Below are 19253 nucleotides of genomic sequence, written 5' to 3'. Positions count from 1 at the left end.
GGGCTTCTTATTTATGCGGTTCTTTCATTTGATAAATTGAATACTTTTGAAAGTGGGAGTTAGCTTTCATTGTCATTCTGCAGTGTTGAAAAAAATCTTAGAATATAATAATTTTTATTGTTACTGTTAATAGTAAGCCTTGTAAAGACTATGCAGTTATGTTTAAGATTAGATGTATGTAGTGAAACCTAACCAATTTATGTTAAATGTGGGGGAAAATCTAGTTTTAATTACAGGCTTTAAAAACTGCAGTCTTGTTACATGAATTAAATGCATAAATCAAACTAAGCTACAAGTGTTCCTTCTAGAGAACAGGCCTTAATGACTATGTGAGAAATGCTTCTAAGCGTATGCAGATATTAGTGATAGCATCAATACACATTATTGTTGTGTTATTGTTATTACATGACTCAGCTAATTCATTCATTTCTTGAAAATAGTTTCTTTTTATAATTCGGTAAATATTCTCCTTCCAGTCATTTGTGTCTTCTCCATTTTAATGGTATGTGGTATATAAGTATAGTTCATTCTAGCCCTTCAGCAAGATGAATGGTTGCTCATTGGTAATTTTACAATTAATAAGGTCTCACTGTATTTACACGCTGAGGTTTGCTGCATAGTAATTATTTTATAATCATAGCTAAGTTAGGTGCTTCTTGCCAAGTTTGTATCCCTGGTAACCAGTAATTAGTCTGTAATGTTGATAATAAAGACACAATGGCACTGTTACAACCAAGTTAGAATGTAGATCTAACCTACTTTAGTGATAGAAGTACTGTTTTCTAGTTTTTTAGTTTGCTTCCTGGATGACCTACTTTTTTTTTTTTTTTTTTTTAGTGGCTATCATGGTTTTTATTTCTCATTGCTGTAAGATATTTCTATTTCTTATAACTTAACTGTTCATAATGAGCTTTCTAATAAGCAAGATGATTAAATTATTTAATATTTTTATTATTCAAAGTTTAAACAATTTACAGTAGAATTATAAGGTCATGAATATATAGAACAATACAAAATTTTATTCAGCTTGTATTCATTTAAAGTAGTGGCACTATGTTTCAGGGTGAAGGAAGTATCTTTGTAGTAACTAATAAATAATATTACTCTTATTATAAAGTAATTTTTGATAATTATGATAAAATAACTTTTGGTTAAATTTATTTATCATATTATCTATAAAATTTGTCTTATTTTAGACTTATAATAGTGGGTTGCTAGAGAATGGGGAAAGGATCACATTGCATTTTATGCAGTATGGGTGTATGAGTATGTGATAAATTATAACTAGTGTTTTTATAAGAGAGTTGACCCTTCCATAATAACTTATCTGTATATGTTAAGGCTCAGATACAAAAGTGGGTCCACCCTTGCAGTGCTCCCTTCTAGATGATGTGAAGAGCTGCTTAGGAACTGATGATATGCTTTCTGCTCTTGAGAAGCTTGCCATTTAAAATAAATACTTGAACAAAGCTTCTTCACTCCAAGACTTTGTAAGATCTTAATTTATGGCTTCAGGAAAATTCTGAATATCAGGTTACCATATTCATATACTAGTTAAGTTTAAAGAGAAGAATTAGGAAACTTTTTTCTTGAGGTAATTTCTAGAAGCTGATTTCAAAGTGTTCTTTGTAACAGTCAAACTCAGGTTATTTTTTGTTTTTAATCTTTAACAAAATTTTTCTTTTTTTTTTTACAGGTGGAGAAAGAACCTGTGGAGTACATGAACTTATCTGTATTAGAAAAGGTAAGTCAATGCTCTGTGTGGATATTTAAATACAAAATGAACACTTAACAATGTATGATAAATTTTAGTAATATGGCAGATAATTTGGACTTATAAATTATGAAATGTAATGAACATTAATATTTATTATTTGTGTTATAGATTTAAGCATCCGTAAAGTGCATATTGCTTCTTATGTGGTTATGGAGAGTTGTTACTATATATTTCGTTTTGATGGGCTGATAATGCCTGGTTTCTAGCATATTGGTTATTAGACATGGTGAAGAGGCAAAGAATGGAGGGTTTGATTTTTGTTCCCTTTCAGAATCTGGAATCTGAGTGCATGCTGATCTCCCATTGACTTCTGTTCTATTACTGTACCCCATCAGAGAGATGTGAGGAGTTGGTTGAAATTCAAATCGGGAACGTGTCCAAAGACCACAACATCTTTTGACACCAACAACTGTCTATGCTTCCTTAGAAGGAGCCACCTGACATCTGGGTGGTTCAACAAGGTGGCCCCAGGAAAGGTAATGCAGTTACTAGGTGGGAGGCAAGGAATCAGGTATTCTCTTTATTTGGAAGAATCAGGAGAAACTTGGGAGAGTCCCCACACTCATAAGTAATCACATCTATGAAATGGTGTGAAGTAAGGAAAAGATACACCTGGGGAGGATGGGGAAGAAATCCTTGTAAATTGAGTACTTTTTTCTCTTTAACTTGGGGAACGTTCTTTTTCTTGCATCTTTCTTGAAAACTGACTTGACCCTCCTGTGTCTGGCCAACTAGCTGCACTCCCTTCCTAATATTTTATCCTAAGGAGGTTTGAGACAGTGTCAGTAGATGTGGTACGTGAGTGTGATTGGCATGCCATGGAAATGTCAGCATATTTTCAGTAAGTCTTCAATAGGTCTGAAAAGCCTCAGCTTCTTCAGTGTCAAAAAAAATAATGCAATCCTTTTTAGGTGAATTTGACGTGGTCAGACTAGTTTATCTATGTCACTGTTTGTAATTGTTGTTCATTTAAAAACAGTCTCTTTTCTTTAGTAAAGTGTAGTTTATCTATGTACCTTTTCTGTAGTACCACAAAGGAGAAAACTGAAATCAGTTCCCTGAAATCTCAAATTTAGGATTGTGATTTTCATGCTATAATCATTGTTGATTTGTTCTTCTTATCTAAAATGGGACAGAGAGGCACACATTTATACAGTTTTTTTCCTTTATGTAACCATTTTTAATCTTCTATAATATATTAATCTGGAATTAATAAAAATGTTTTAAATAATTTTATAGTTATTACCTGTCTCACTAAAACTTCTTTCTTCGTCTCCTTTGTTGGCTTCACTACTCTGTCAGTCCTCTGAATATTGTAACGTACCAGAGTTTGGTTTTGGGTTTGTTTTATTTTTCCATCTTTCCCCTGTATTTGATTTTGTCTAGTTCTGTTGTTTTAAATGCCACCCAATTTATAAATCCAGCTTTGAGCTGTCCTTGAACTCTCTGCTCTTAATTCAAACTACTTGATATTTCTGTCTGGATATCTGTGAAAATAACAACTTGGCATGACTAAAATGCAAGTCTTTATTTCTTCGCATGAGCCTATACCTCCCTCAGTTTTCACCATCTCAGCTAGTAAATAGAATATACTCAGTCGCCCAAGTCCTATATTACTGTCATTCTCTTTATCTTCCACATTTAGTTTATTAGCAAATTTTGTCAGCTCTACCTACAAAGTATATTTTAATGTATCCTCTTTTTTCCTTCCTGCTGTTAACATTGTAGTTTGGGTCCTTATCTTCTCTTGCCTATACTACTGTAATAGTTTTCTAACTGGTTTCCCTACTTCTACTCTTCTCTCCTTACAGTCCTTACCAATGATCATTTTAAATGGTGATGTCTCTTTGCTGGTTGGAATTCTGTTGTGGATTCCCATCATGCCTGGAATAAAATAAAAGTTCCTTACCCTGATCTACAAAGCTTTATAGCATCAACTCCAAGTCCAAAATGTCATCTAAATACCATCTGGAAGTCTCATCGTCTAAATCATTTACATCAAGTACAGGTGAAACTCATATGATCCATCCTGATTTCAAAATTCCTCTCCATCTGAAGACCTGTGAAACTAGGAAACAAGTTACCTGCCCTCAAAATACAATGATGGAACAGGCATATGTTAACAATTACAGATATTTTCATGCCCAAAGTGAGAAAATGGAAGGAAGGAAGGAGTCACTGGTTCCAAGTAATTTTGGAATCCAACTGGGAAAAATCTGCTAGCTTTCACGGCCTGGAAATTGTACTCTGTGGCACTTGGCCCTGATTTCTGAGGCTCCATCCTCAGGGTTTAGAACTACCCTTAGAGCCATCCTTCCTTTCTCATGAAAGGTGGTTATATTTGCACCTAAGTAGTTTTTCTCAGCCTGTTTCCTGCCAGTAGAATTTTGATAGTCTGTCGGTCTTCTTTCATTTTATCCTCTCTCATCCCTTTCAGTACAAGCTGGCAGTGTTTCTGCTGGTATAATATTCTCAAAAAGGATTCTTGTGAGTCTTCTCAGTATGTGATGGGGATTGAGTCCATTAGACAAGATGCTTCTCCACAGGGCTTTCCTAGATAATTCCATCTCTGTTTTTGGCTTCTGCTGAGATGGCTGAGTCACATGTCTAATCTCTTCAGAGAGCTCTCTGTGTCACTGAATATTAGGACCTTTTTTTTTATTTTGAGGCAGTAGCAAAAGGTTGTCTGGCTACCAATCTGGTAGATTTTAGAATGTCCAACATTCTGGATTGGTTTAATGTTTATACATAATTTAGAAAAAAATATATAAGTATATATATGAGAAATATATAATATATATGAATATGAGGTCTGACAATTAAGAGCGAACTTGTCACCATATGCTTACACTGGCACACTGTATGAACAGCTGTGTAAGGTTTCGTAACCTTGGTGTATCAGTGTCTCACAGCTGTGTTCGTGTCGACGTGTGGTGGTGCCTTGCTGAGTGGCGTTCATTTTTGTTTTTGCGTGTTTTTGTGTACTGTCTCCATAATGTCTGAGCTTGAATTAGAGCAATGAACAGCTATTGAATTTCTTGTTAAACTTGGCAAGAGTGGAAGTGAAATCAGGGATATGTGAGTCCAAATTTATGGGGATAATGCCACGAAGAAAATGGCAGTGTACATACAAATGGATTAAACATTTTTCTGAGGGGAGAGAATGTGACACTCACTGATGAAGAAAGGTCAGGGTGGCTAGTAACGAGCAGAACTGATGAAAACATTGCAAAAATTTATCGAATTGTGAGTCAGAATCATCGGCTGACCATGAGAAGCATAGCAGACCTAGTAAACATCGATAGAGACAGGAAAAGCTTAACTGAAAATCTTGGCAAGAGAAAGGTGTGTGCGAAAATAGTCCCAAAGGAGCTCACCAGTGAACAAAAGCAAAGGAGAGTCAAAGTTTGCCAAGACCTTTTGGAGAGGCAAGATGATATTTTGGGCCATGTTATCACTGGTGATGAAACATGGGTGTACCAATAGGACCCTGAGACAAAGCGTCAAAGTGCACAATGGAAGTCAGCCAATTGTCCACAACCAAAAAAGTTCCGTTAGTCCAAAGCAAGAGTCAAAACTATGTTACTAACCTTTTTTGATATCAGAGGGATTATTCATGATGAATTTGTATCAACTGGACAAACAGTTAACCCAGTTTACTATTTGGAAGTGCTGAAAAGGCTGCATGAGAAAGTTAGATGAAAACAACCTGAACTTTTCACCAACAATTCATGGCTCTTGCATCATGACAATGCACCAGCTCACACAGCACTGTCTGTGAGGGAGTTTTTAGCCAGTAAACAAATAACTGTATTGGAACACCCTCCCTACTCACCTGATCTGGCTCCCAATGAGTTCTTTCTTTACCTGAAAATAAAGGAAATACTGAAAGGAAGATATTTTGATGACATTCAGGACATCAAGGGTAATACGACAACAGCTCTGATGGCCATTCCAGAAAGAGTTCCAAAATTGCTTTGAAGGGTCGACTAGGCGCTGGCATCAGTGCATAACTTCCCAAGGGGAGTACTTCGAAGGTGACCATAGTGATATTCAGCAGTGAGATATGTAGCACTTTTTCTAGGATGAGTTCATTAACCTAATTGTCAGACCTCGTATGTATATTCATATTTCTCCTTCTTTCTACAAAAGGTGAAATACTACATATTATTTTGTATCTTGCCTTTTTTTTAAAAAAACAAAAACAAAAAAAACCTAATTGTATATCCTAGAGTTAAATTCAAATAAATAGGTAGAGATGTCTCTCAGTCTTTTTTTGGCTGAATTGTACTCCATTATGTGAACATACCATAATTTGTTCAAGTAATTTCCTACCAATGGAAATTGCTTTGTTTTAAATTTTTTGCTATTAAAATAATGCTGCGACGAATACCTTTATGCATGCGTTATTAGTGGTCTATTTTTAGGTAGATTCTGAAAAGTGGGTTGCTGAGTCAATGAAATTCTTACATTTTTGTATTAGAAATTGCAAAATTCCTGTTCTTACGTATTTTGCATTGCCACCAGAAACCTATGAATCCACAGCTCTGCCAACAAAGTGTATCTTAACCTTTCGAATTTTTTTGTAATCTGGCAAATAAAAAATTGTAGTTTGGTGTCATTCAGATTTTCATTTCTCTTATATGTGAGGTTAAGTATCTCTTTACCCTCTGCTTATAGAGTATACAAATGTTTGCATAGTATGATTTGAAGGACAGTGAAAGAACTTGCTTCTTCTGAAATGTCTTTCCTGTCAGTGTTCCATGGTTTCTATCCCTTGACATTTGCTACAATTAGGATCTATCTAATCTTTAGAAATTCATTTAAAAACACATTACGTGGGAAGAGAAGGTGGGGAGTTATTCCTTCGTCCTCTAACATTTTCATTGAAATACATTAGCATAGTATATCAGATTATTTTACTTTCATTGTGGGAAGTGGGAAATTAGGGACCTGAAGGCATGATACATAGGACATTATGTTAGGTGGGTGAAAAGCAGAAGTGGGACAGTATGGGACAGTGTCCAGAAGGGCAAGTTTTAGATGCCAAGGTCATTCTAAATAGAGGACACTAAGACACATTGCATCTGTACTGTCGTTTTCCTGCGAGTTGCATTTCCTGCGAGTCTTTTTTTTCCAAGTACAGAGGAGATCCAAACCCTCCTGGGTATTCTGATCTCTTTCTTGTCCTGGGGTGAAAAAGGGAGTCTAAAGTTTGAAGAGAAAGGCTGTATTAGGCATGGGGTCCTATTGGTTGTGTGATATTGTAACCTCTCCAACCCTTTCTCAACAACCTCTAAGTCTAAGACCCTACAGTTGCAGGTAGGGGCTGGCCTTTCTTTCTTTCTTCTTCTTCTTTTTTTTTTTTTCCAAATCTTGCTTTCCTTTTTTTAAGTTGGCTTCTATGGCATATTATTGTATCTTCTACCCTCCAGTAACATTTTACTCTTTGGTGGAAGGGGTGGTGGGGTTTATGGGTTGTAGTGCTGCAAGAGGCAGCAGTGGCCGGCAGGGAGCCAGTTCAGAGGTAGCCAGCCATCTCTTTGTGTAGTGGATGGAAACCAAAAAGCCTATAGAATGCCTACTGGTTATGTAGACAGGGGAATGAATTTCTTGGTTACCTTTCTCTTGTGTGTCTGTATATTCTTGTATATTTAATCTATTCAGCAAATGGTTAAGTGCTAGGCAGTGTTCTAGGTACTGGAGATATTGGGGTGAATAAGACAACTTACCTGCTTTCAGGTAGCTGATATTCTTCGGGCTGACAATAAACAAATAGCATAATCCTAGATAACCATAAATGCTATGAATACAATAAAACCCAATCGTGTGTGTGTGTGTGTGTGTGTGTGTGTGTGTGTAAGAAAGAGAGGGCTTGTGCATGCGTGTAAAAGAGGGCAGGAGAGGAGAGAGAGGGAGTTCAGATAGAATAATCAGGTAGGTAAAGCCTCGTTGAGGCTAACATTGAAGCTGTTATCGGCATGATTAGAAGGAGCTAGAATGTGAAGATCAGGGAAGGTCATAGTTACAGAAGAGGGCACTGCAAAGGCTCTGAGGTTGGAACGAGGCTTGTCCTGTCCAAGATGCTGAAAGAAGTATGGCTGAGGAAGTAGTAAATGAGTGTGAGGAGTCTCACAAAATGAGGTGGGGACGGTAGGTCCTGCCCAGATCAGTATGGGCTTACAGGCCGTGGTAAGCGGTTTGTGCTTAGTTCTAAACACAATGGGATGCTAAAAGAGGGTTTTAAGCAGGGGAATGATGTGGTATGCTGGTAATATATGATCTGCAAGAGGTTTCAAGTGGAAGTAAGGAGACCAGTTAGGGAGCGGTTTAAGTAGTCTAGGCGAGAAATGAGGGGGCTTGGGTTGCGGTGTTAGTAGTGAAGAATTGAGAAGTGCTTAGATTTAGGGTATATTTTATAGGTAGAATTGACAAAACTTGAAGATGGATTAATGCTGGGGAGGGGGTGAAAGGGAAAGAGAGGCAGACTCTTAGGTTTTGGTGTCACTTCTGAATGGTGGTGCTTATTGAGATGGGAAAGACGGGGAAGAGCTGGGGGAGCTGGAGTGATGGTGCATAGAAATCGGGTCCTCTGTTTTGGACGTGTTGACTTTGAGATACCTATTTATTGAAGATGTCAGGAAGGCAGTTAGTTGGATATCTAAGTTTGTAATTCAGGGGAAAGGTCAGGGGGGGAGATACAAGGCTGTGGGTTTATCATACTTAAAGCCGTGAGACTAGTTGAGATCACCCAGGAAGTGTGCTCGGTAGAAAAGAGGTGACCAAGTACAGCGTTAACATGAATATAGATTTACATGTACAAATTAAAAGATAATTTATGTTGTAGTTGTTGAAGATGAATAGTTTATCTCAATGAATTTATTATCTTTGGAATTAATTTTAAAAAGATAGTTAATGGTTGTCTTGCATTCTGCTAGGGATAATTGAGTTTTCACTGACTTTCTCATCTAAAAACGTCTTGCAAGAATAAGTGTTCTCAGTTGATTTTAATACAGAAACTAGGCAAGATAAGAAGCTATATAGTTTGTGTACTAAGAGAATAGAAATGGTATAGGAAGCTGTGGTGTTGGTTTGTCACTAGATCCACTTTTAAAAGTGAAGTTGTAGAAGGTCCACACTCAAGCAAAATTATGATGTAAGTAACGTTTGTTTTAATTATCTCTTTTCTTTAAAAGCAGGTCTGATTTTTAAACCAGAGTAATACTTAACGTAGTTTATAAGAGCTTTCCCTTGCCTTCCATTCTTCCTACCATTCCCGTTCTCCAGAGGCAAAGCCTTTCTACCCTGTTAGCTGTCTTTCTTTCTGCTTACCTTCATATTCTAAATAAAGCTGCTCTGCTCCTTCTTGATTTTGAAACTATTTTTCAATCTGTTGCTTTCCTGCTATAGTAGGTGAAGAGTTCTAGCAGATTAGCGTAGTGGTTAGGTATGTGGTTCTGGAGACACGATTGCAGGATTCTAATACTGGCTTTCTGTCACTTATTGACTGTGTGACTTTGGGCAGGTTACCGAGCCCTTCTGTTCTCATCCATAGAATGGGATAACAGTAATGTCTTCCTCATGTGTTGTGAAGATTAAACTAGTTAATAACATATGAAATAGATATCAGCACATTTGTTGTGCCAATCGATAAAAGTAAATAATAAAATTTAATAATGTTAATTATTAAAATAATAAAACTTTATTTCGTCCTCCCCATGCATTTGTCCATATCCCATTTCCCTAGGATAGTTGTATTTCAGTTTTGGTTATGTCAATGTTCAGAATTTAAATTTTTATGATTAGTATTGTTTGCAGTAAAGACATATTGTACAATACTTATATTCCCTTTTTTGTACAATTTTCACCTCTCCTTTTAAAATATCCTCTCTCTTTACTGATCAATTTCAGGCACCCACCTCAGCTCCTCATTAACCGGGTTCAGAATCCATGTCGATTTCTCTGTCATTCAGATTCTACTTCTGCCACCACCCTTCTTCTCATACTGATGTATACCTTTTCTATATTGTATCATTAAGTTTTCCTGCTTCCCAAGGAAATAATTAGCCAGCATATTGTATTACTTAAGATACTGTTAGCTGCTGTACCAGGCAAACCCCAAACAAGGTAAAGGTTTCTTTCTCACTGGGCTGAAGCTCAAATCTGATGTGTCCAATTGCCACATGGCAGCGCAGCAGGGACCCAGGCTCCTTCTGTCTTGTGACTCTGGCATCCTCAGTGTGTGGCTTCAGAGGTTGCTGGGTTCGTCTGCATCAAGCAGGGGGTGCACAAGAGGGGAGGACGATTGTGCCTAGGAGATTATTATGGGCTGGGCCTGGATGCAATGCACATCGCCTAAGATTCATATCCCATGTTGATAATTCAGTCACATGGCCACCTCTAACTTCGAAACAAGCTGGGAAATGTTAATGAGCCAGTGAGCCCAGAAGTACAGTGAGCTACATTCTCTCATTTATCAGTTAATCCCCCTAATACAATATGCCCACCTCTCCTTAGTTTTACATGTTCCATTTATTTTAATGGTGATCATCTAGATAAATTCTCTCTAGATGGAGTTGTGTAACTTAAAGGTGTGACTTCAGTGAGAGAATTTCAGGCTAGGTCGAAGAGGAGGGTGACATGGAAATAGGGGTTTGGGTTGTATTATGTTTTGTCAGTCCTGTGATTCTCTTTTGTCATGCAGGACTCTATCCCATTTTGCTTTTTTCCCCTTCTCTACCCAATTGCAAAAAGACCTCCTCCTTCCTTCACTTTTTTCTTCTCCAGAAACTATGAGTTACAAAGACTGTTCAACTATCCCTTTAAATCATGCTTACCTCTTTAACTCATATGTACTTCTAAGTTCCTTCCCTGTTTTCTAATCTCGTTTATTTATTTTTTAATATTTTCAGATTTAGGGTGGACTTACCTTTCTGACGGTAGTTTCAGATCAACCTTTGGACCCCTTGCTATTTTCTTTCTTCTGTCTTCTTAGCCTTTTGTATTCCTGTGTTGGCGACCAAACCTTTCAGTGGGGTTGGATTGGGTGGGAGCATGAGAGATTGTGCCCTACAATTAGGAAGTTTTGTTCATTTACTAACAATTACTTTGAAATTTCAGCATTCTCTGTACTTAAGTTATTCTGAAGAAATAGTTTTATGTAGATTTACCTTTTCCTTCTTGTTTTGTACAGTTTTGAGAGGAAAGGTTGGGAGGCATGGAGCTTACATGGCTTCTGTTTTCTTCAAATACTCAGAAGTGTCAGTAGTGTTTTGATGAACAAAAGTTTTAATATTAGTTTAGTCTGACTTTTAAGTAGTTTTTTTTTCTTTTTCTTTTGTCTCTCTTACTCTCACTCTTTGAGACTTCTTGGGGAAATAGCAGTATGTTATTTTAAAAAGTTTGAAGTCTTGCCTTTGAACCCTAAAGTCATAGTAAGTCATTAATCCATCTAAAATTTGTTATGTGTGTGAATGGTTAATATGTCCAAGTCATATTAACCTGAAAGGTGGTGTCTAGTTTTATGATATAGGACTCCCTCTTTCTGTCTGTATGGTATTTTCTATATAATTTGTCTATATTTTCTTACTGAATTGAATTTACTTAGTACAGTTGATCCTTGAACAACAATGGGGGTTGGGGTGCCAACTACCCACGTAGTCAAAAATCCACATATAATTTAAATCAGTTCCCTACATACGTGGATTCCCAATTGCGGATCAAAAATATAGTTGACCCTTATACAACGTGGGTTTTTGAACTGTGTTGGGTCCACTTAAAGACAGATTTTTAAAGTACAGGTATAAGTGAACCTATGCAGTTCAAACCTGCATTGTTCAAGGGTCAACTGTACATGCAAATCAACATATAATATGCCAATGACATTACAGATGACAATTTGTTTAGGAACTTATACAAAAAAATTCTTGTAGTGGCTAGAGTATAGGAGATATAAGTGGTAACATTTTTTTACTTTAAAAATGAAAATGGCTTTATTGAGTCCATGGGGAAGATGTATAGATGTTCAAATTTATTACCTGCTATATTTTTTACTATAAGAAAATCACTTATTTAAGTCAGTAAATTATAAATATCTGGTCATACTTGACAAATAGTAACACAGACCAACTTTCTAATCTTCTATCCCATTTGAACCAAAGATTGTCTTGAAGCTAAGTGGTCACCTGTGGTTCTTTGTGTGCTGCTCCTCTCTAGTCTGGGTGATTTCTTCCAAATATGATCCTAAATAATAACTTAAACCTCATCAATTTACATCTTAGGGGGAGTTGTTATCACCCATCTGAGAGCAAAACCCTAGATGATTGTTGACATAGGGTTATGCTTGGTAGTGGTAGGTTACAAATTCTCGGGCTGAATTAAACAGTGTTTATGTCTGTTTAATTGTCATAGTTTATTATCCTAGTAAAGTTGTAAAGAGAGTGCAAGATGTAAGAGAGAAGAATTTGCAAACAATAGGTAAAATGATTTATAGTCAAGAGATCTGGTGGGGAAACTGGACTTGGTGCTGCTTTTCCCAGCTTATGACAGTTAAAGGAGTTTTGCTGTATGTGTTATCCTTTTTCCTTTCAGTTGGTTGCTATGGCTTTGTGGCTTAATGATAATCCAATTAGTTTTTAATCCTTTCCTGCCTATGCCTTTAGAATTCTACCTTGTAGTTGGGTAGACAGATTTGTTCTCTTTCTTCCTCTGTCCCCTTCAGTGCATCCTGGGCTTTTCTGTCTTTTGGTGGTGGTTTTAGATGTCTTTTTTTGGGGAGAGCATTAGTTATCTGAAAACAAAGGTGATAATTTTGAATATACACTTTGCACTCCCAAAACTGTACATACATATAGGGTAGTGAACGACGTATAATTTGACTTTTTGGAGGCTGGAGTTTGGTAGAAATATTTTGGTTAGTGACCAAACTTGACTTTTAAATCTTTTGTAGTTCTAATGATCCAGAGTATAAGAACAATAAAGTACTTTTTCTTCTTTCTAGTATTTAGTAGAAAGAATACAGGATTTGTAATCAGGAGACATGGCTTAAGTTTTCTAATTTGCTTCATCCAGGCACAGCTATTGAATAAGTCACTAAATTGGTTGTCTCAATTTCTTACATGTAAAATGGTGATACAACTAGTCTCACAAAAATTTATGAGGACCAAATTAAATAAAGTATATGTCACCCTTTGTAGCCAGTAAGTTGGTATATACATATTATTATTATCTTATTGAAGGAGGTAGGGAACATGCTTGGAACTTGTAGACTCTCAGGGGTGGGCCAGATGTACTCTGTATGCATGATTTTGGAAGGTATGGTCTGATTGTTTCTGTTGCTCATTCTTTCAGTGGTTTAACATTCAGGATTTTGAATGTGTGAAAATTAATAGTGAGTTGGTAATTTGGGCTTTCCAAAAATGTTGCAGTAATTCATTTAAATGATGGACTACATATGTAGGAAGAAGCACTTTGCTGATCTCTGAACAAGGAAGTGATTCCTAGCATGAAAAATTCTGACCACTAATCTTTGGATTTTGGCATATAAGCAGACCTCCATGTTCATGTTCATGTTCAATGCAAATCCAGTAAAATCATTCTTCTATTGTTAGATTAACACTCAAATATGAAATAGTAAAAATTATATAAAAATCATAATTCTGTCCTATTCCTCTACTTAATTTTTTTGTTGTGGCTAAACAGTATGTTATAAATAATGTGCTCTTTTTTCAGCATGTGATTTAGTTTGAATTTGTTTTTAAAAAATAAATTTGCGACAACATGGATGGATCTTGAGATTATTATTCTAAGTGAAATAAGTCAGACAGAAAAAGTCGAGAACCATATGATTTCACTGATAATATGGGATATAAAACTGAAAGGTGTAACAAAGGAACATGGCAAACAAATAAAGGAACAAAAATTCATAGACATAGACAACAGTTTAGTGGTTACCGGTAAGGGGTGAAGAGGGGTGGTGGATGAGGGTAAATAGGATCAAATATCTGGTGATGGAAGGAGAACTGACTCTGGGTGGTGAACACGGAATGTGATATATAGATGCTGTATTACAGAATTGTACACTTGAAACCTATGTAACTTTACTAACCATTGTCACCCCAATAAACTTTAATTAAAAATAAATAAATAATTAAATTTAAAAAATAAATTATTTTTATTTTTAAAAAAATCTAACATATTTCTCTCCATTTATAATATTTTCAGTTTGTCTGGTTCTTCGGGTAGATATCTTTCCTTTTGATATAGCTCAGTGACATCTAAGTGCTAATAAGAAATTTTCTTGAATTGAGGGGACGGATATATTTTAGCAGCTCTATTGAAGTAGATTATAAGCTTTTTTTTTTTTTTTTGCTCAGGAATTTTCAATTAGGTTGTGAATTTATAGAACCTCGATGGTAACAAAGAATAGAGCTTTTGCTACTATAATTAAAATGACACTTTCATTTACAGTTTAACAGAAGGTGGAAATCATGGAGCTATATTTTCTTTGATTCATTCTGAACTTCCTTGAACTTCTTAATGAGAGGTTTTTGTGCACCCAGAGGGAAAAGAGCCTACCGCATTGACTCATGCTTGTTATTTTTAGTTTTATATTCCAAATCAAGGTTGCTGTAAATTAATATCAGCATTAAGTAAGGCAGACCCTCAGATTCGAAAGGGTGGGGGTCTGCGAAATTCAGGACATGAGGGGAAAGAATATATTGTAAAGGTTACAGAAGTACCGAATGGATAAAAACTCTAAGAGCCAGTCACTAAGTTCTGCCTTTCTCTGAAATACTTCCGTCTAAAAGTACCATTTTCTCTCTCTCTCTCTCTTTCTTTCTTCTCTCTCTCTCTCTCTCTCTCTCTCTCTCTCTCTCTCTCTCTCTCTCTCGGAGGGCACAGCTCACAGTGGCCTATGTGGGGATCGAACCGGCAACCTTGGTATTATTAGCACCACGCTCTAACCAACTGAACTAACAGGCCACCCCCTCTTTCTTTTTCTAAAGCCTGTATTAGTTGGAGTTTTGTGAGTATAAAACTAAGGTGTTTTGCAGAATATCTGTGGACCAGCTTCAGAAAATTAAAGCCCATTTCAGTTTATCCTAACCCTTATGCGTTATTCACTTGTATTACTCACTCTTTAATAACTGACACTGAAAAAGGAAAATAAGTTCATTTATTGGTACTAGGACAGAAGGACCAGAATGTTTTTAACTGTGCAGCCCTTGGTCCAAAGGAAAGTGATCTGTGCATACTTCTGCTCAGAATAGATGTCTTACTGATCTGAAGCTGAGATGGCCAGGATGTGTGTATCTATTTTTCACTTTTATTTTTTTTTAGTCCTTGATAGAAGATCAGGGATGGATTCCTGGTATCCTGACAGCATGGAGTCTAAGCATTTTACAGAACACCCCCATTACTGATTTAGTTGGTTTCGCCTAAGGTTTTTTTCCCATTAGAAGCAGGGTGGGGGAGAAGGGAGAATTTTTTTCTTTATGGACCTATTTTATCCTAAGACCCAGGCAGAAGAGTGGGATATATACTGATTAATATTGGCCTAAGTACTTATTTTACTTAAATGAATTTCATATATAAAAATACATATATGGTTGTGTTCTTTTGATCAATAATTTGATGTTCTGGTTATTGCTGGCCTATAGACCATTTCAACAGGAGGGAAAATATTTGCAGAAGACAATTTCTATATATCAGCTGAAATATGCTTCATTTTTTTCCTACCTTTCAACCCCCACACCACAAACAACCTTTAAGAAATATATCCACAAAGTTAGAGCAGCGCATCTGGTGATACGGCTTAGGTTTGGAGATTATTTCCCTAAAGAATTGGTTGTTCAACTCAGTGAATCTCTAATTACTGGAAAGTGTGGGCATCATTAAACATTTAAGTCTTTAATCCACTTGGAATTTATTTCAGTCTAAGGTATGAAGGAAGGATCCAGCCTTAACGTTTATCTCTAAGTGATTAGATAGTTATACAAATACCAGATATTGAATAATTCATTCTTTCCTTGATAATTTGAAATGCCACTGCTATACTAAATTATTATACATATGTGGGTCAGTTTAAATTTTTTCTTTCACTGATCTGTCTTTTCTGGAACCACGAGTACACTGCTTTTATTACTGTGCCTTTTGTTATCTGACAGGAAAGGGTTTCTTGCATTAATGTTTCCTTAAAAAACTTCCTTGTATTCTCTTATTTATGTGTCCAGATAAACTTTGGAATCACCTTGTCAAGTATCTCCTCCTACAATTTATGTTCCACTTCCTTCCCTTAAAATAATTCTAATGGGACAAACTAAATTCCTAAATATATTTCTTTCCATTCAGAAACATGGCAACTCTCTATGTTTTTTCCTTATGTCTCCCATTAGGGTTTTATAGGCATGCACATTTTTTTTTCCTTAAGATTTTATTGGGGAAGAGGAACAGACTTTATTGGGGAACAGTGTGTACTTCCAGGATTTTTTCCAAGTCAAGTTCTTGTCTTTTCAGTCTTAGTTGTGGAGGGCGCAGCCCACCATCCCTTGTGGGAGTCGAGGAGTCGAACCGGCAAACTTGTGGTTGAGAGCCCGCGCTCCAACGACCTGAGCCATCTGGCCACCCGGGAGCTGAGCGGCATCTCATTGACTAGTTGTGGAGGGCGTAACTCGCTGGCCCATGTGGGAATCGAACCGGCAGCCCCGTTGCCCAGAGCTTGTGCTCTAACCAACTGAGCCACCCGTCTGCCCCACATTTCTTTTTTTTTACTCCACATTTCTTACTAAATTATTTCAATTGCATTTTATTTGTTTTGTTGTAAATGGGACTTTTTATTTCTACCTATTTTTTGCATATAAAAGTTATTGATTTATATATTTATTTTGTAACTGACCTGGCCTGTGGTCAGGTACAGATAAATATATGGTTTATTTAGTTAGGGAAATCTAACAGCATGCTATAGTGTTGATGTGATATTTTTGTGTTTATAAGGTTTTGAGGTTCCCCAAGACCAACTCCTGTGTTTGAAGATTTGCTAGAAGGACACCTGGGACTTAGCATATACATTTGACCCCTGAACAACACAGGTTTGAACTGCGTGGGTCCACTTATATGTGTATTTTTTTCAATAAATAAACAGTTGGCCCTATGTATCCTGGGGTTTTGCATTTGCAGATTCAACCAAACGCTCTTTTCGATCCATGGTTGAGAATCCATGGATGCTGAAGGCCAATTCTATGCATTGTTCTGTGCCGTTTTATATAAGGGACTTGAGCATCTGCAGATTTTGGTATCCGTGGGGGTCCTGGAACCAAATCCTGTGGATAATGAGGGGTGACTGTAGTTAAGTTCTTGAGTAGTCAAAAGTTATTCATGGATTTTTGATTGCATGGTCGGGGTCAGTGCCCCTAACCCCCACGTTGTTCAAGGGTCAACTGCAGTTTACTCATGGTTAAAATTTATTGCAGTGACGTAATAAAGGTACATAGTTGGATTATAAGGGGAAGAGACACAGGTGGAATCGAATTCATGTGCAGGCTTCCTTATGCTGTCCCTCACATGAGGGGTCACATAGAGGACATACTTCCCAAAGCAACAACAACAAAAATGCAGCAACACATGTGCTGTGTTTCTTTTTGTCCGTTAAAAACTCCATTAAAGGCTTAGAGCCTAAGGTTTTTATTTGTGACTGGTCACATATGTACCCTCTATCTAGCTTGTAGCAAGAATCCAGACTTTTAGAGAAAAAGTAGAGTTCAGCATAAACCACAGTGTCTACACAGTCTTGGCACAGGGCACCACTTCCCATCAGGTAATTGTTGACTGGAAACACCTAAAGAACCAAGTTCCCAGATCCAGCCAAGGGCCAACCTTGCAAGCAGGCCTTTTTAAGTCCTGCTGTGTTAACTCTTTTCTACACAGAAGGTCAGTGCCAAAGGGCATATTTTGAAGAAAGCCATTCTGAGTTACTTTTTATATATCATGTGACATATGGATCAAAGATCACCCTTTGCATATGGGTATCCAATTGTTTCAGCAACATTTGTTGAAAAGATTATCCTTTCTCCATTGAATGTCTTTGTTTCTTTGTAGAAAATCAATAGATCATATATTTATGGGTCTATTTTTGTACACTGTCCTGCTCCACTGATCTGTTTGCCTGCCTTGTTTCCAATGTTGTCTTGGTTATTGTAGCTTTATTATCAGTCTCTTTATAAATTGAGATGTAATAGACATATGACATTGTATTAGTTTCAGGTGTATAGCTTTATGATTATTATGTATATGTTGTGAAGTGATCACCACAGTAAGTCTAGTTAACATCTCTTACCACACATTTTTTTTTCTTATGCTAAGAACTTTTAAGATTTACTTTCTTCGCAACTTTCAAATATAGAATACAGCATTATTAGCTATAGTTACTGCATTGCATATCACATCCCCAGGACTTACTTATTTTATAACTGGAAGTTTGTACCTTTTGGCCACCTTCACCTATCTCGCCCAGTCTCATTCCTGCCTTTGTCAACCACTACATTCTATGTATCTATGAGTTTTGTTTTTTTTTCTTTTAAGATTTCACCATGTGATACATAAGATCCTCAGAACTTATTCATCTTACGGCTGGAAGTTTGTCCTAACATTTTTGACTAATATCTCCTCATTTCCCCCACCCTCGAGGCCCTGGCAACCACCATTCGCCTCTCGAGTTCTATGAGTGTGACTCTTTTAGATTCCACACATGAGTAGCATCATATGGTATATGTCTTTTTCTGAGTTTTTACTTAGCATAATGCCCTCAAGGTTCATCCGTGTTGTTGCAAAAGCAAGATTTCATTCTTTTTTTTTTAATGGTTGAGTAATATTCCACTGTATATACATACCCCACGTTTTCTTTATCTGTTCATTCATTGATGGACACTCAGGCTGTTTCTATGTTTTGGCTATTGTAAATAATGATGCAGTGGATATGGGGTGCAGATATCTTTTTGAATTGGTGTCATCATTTCCTTCAGATCGATTACCAGAAGTGGAATTGCTGGATCATTCGGTAGTTCTATTTTTAATTTTTTGAGGAACTTCCATACTGTTTTCCACAATGGCTGCACCAAGTTACAGAAACCTGGAGTTTTCTTTGTGGGAAGATTTTAAAGTACACGTTTAGGCCTTTTCAGGTTATCTATTTCTTCTTGGGTGAGTTTTGATTATTTGTGTCTTTAAAGGAACGTGTTCGTCTTAGTTGTTGGATTTATTGACATGAAGTTGTCCATAATGTTTCTCATATCCTATTAATATCAGTAGACTCTCTACTAACATAATCTTTTTATTCCTGATATTGGTAGTTTTTGTGTTCTCTATTTTTTCCCTGATCATGTCAGCTACAGGTTTATAGTTTTCTTGGTGTTCTCAAAGAGCTAAGTTTGGTTTCGTTGATTTTTCTCTAATGTGTGTCTGTTTTCTTAGTTCATTGATT

General features: G+C 36.6%; 1 protein-coding gene across 3 annotated transcripts in view; it reads left to right on the top strand.

The window, feature by feature from the left end:
• Window positions 1–19253, top strand: part of LOC117014785 (synaptotagmin-14) — a 226261-nt gene that overhangs the window by 8017 nt on the left and 198991 nt on the right. For all 3 annotated transcript variants that reach the window (XM_033092992.1, XM_033092994.1, XM_033092993.1), the window contains exon 2: window positions 1697–1744. In XM_033092992.1, the coding sequence (XP_032948883.1) occupies window positions 1697–1744 (48 nt within the window). The remainder of the gene's footprint in view (window positions 1–1696; window positions 1745–19253) is intronic.

This window comes from Rhinolophus ferrumequinum, chromosome 22 (genome assembly GCF_004115265.2).
Source record: "Rhinolophus ferrumequinum isolate MPI-CBG mRhiFer1 chromosome 22, mRhiFer1_v1.p, whole genome shotgun sequence".
NCBI classification, from domain to species: domain Eukaryota; kingdom Metazoa; phylum Chordata; class Mammalia; order Chiroptera; family Rhinolophidae; genus Rhinolophus; species Rhinolophus ferrumequinum.
Note: the sequence above shows the minus strand (reverse complement) of the source record. Positions and strands in the feature narration are given on the sequence as shown.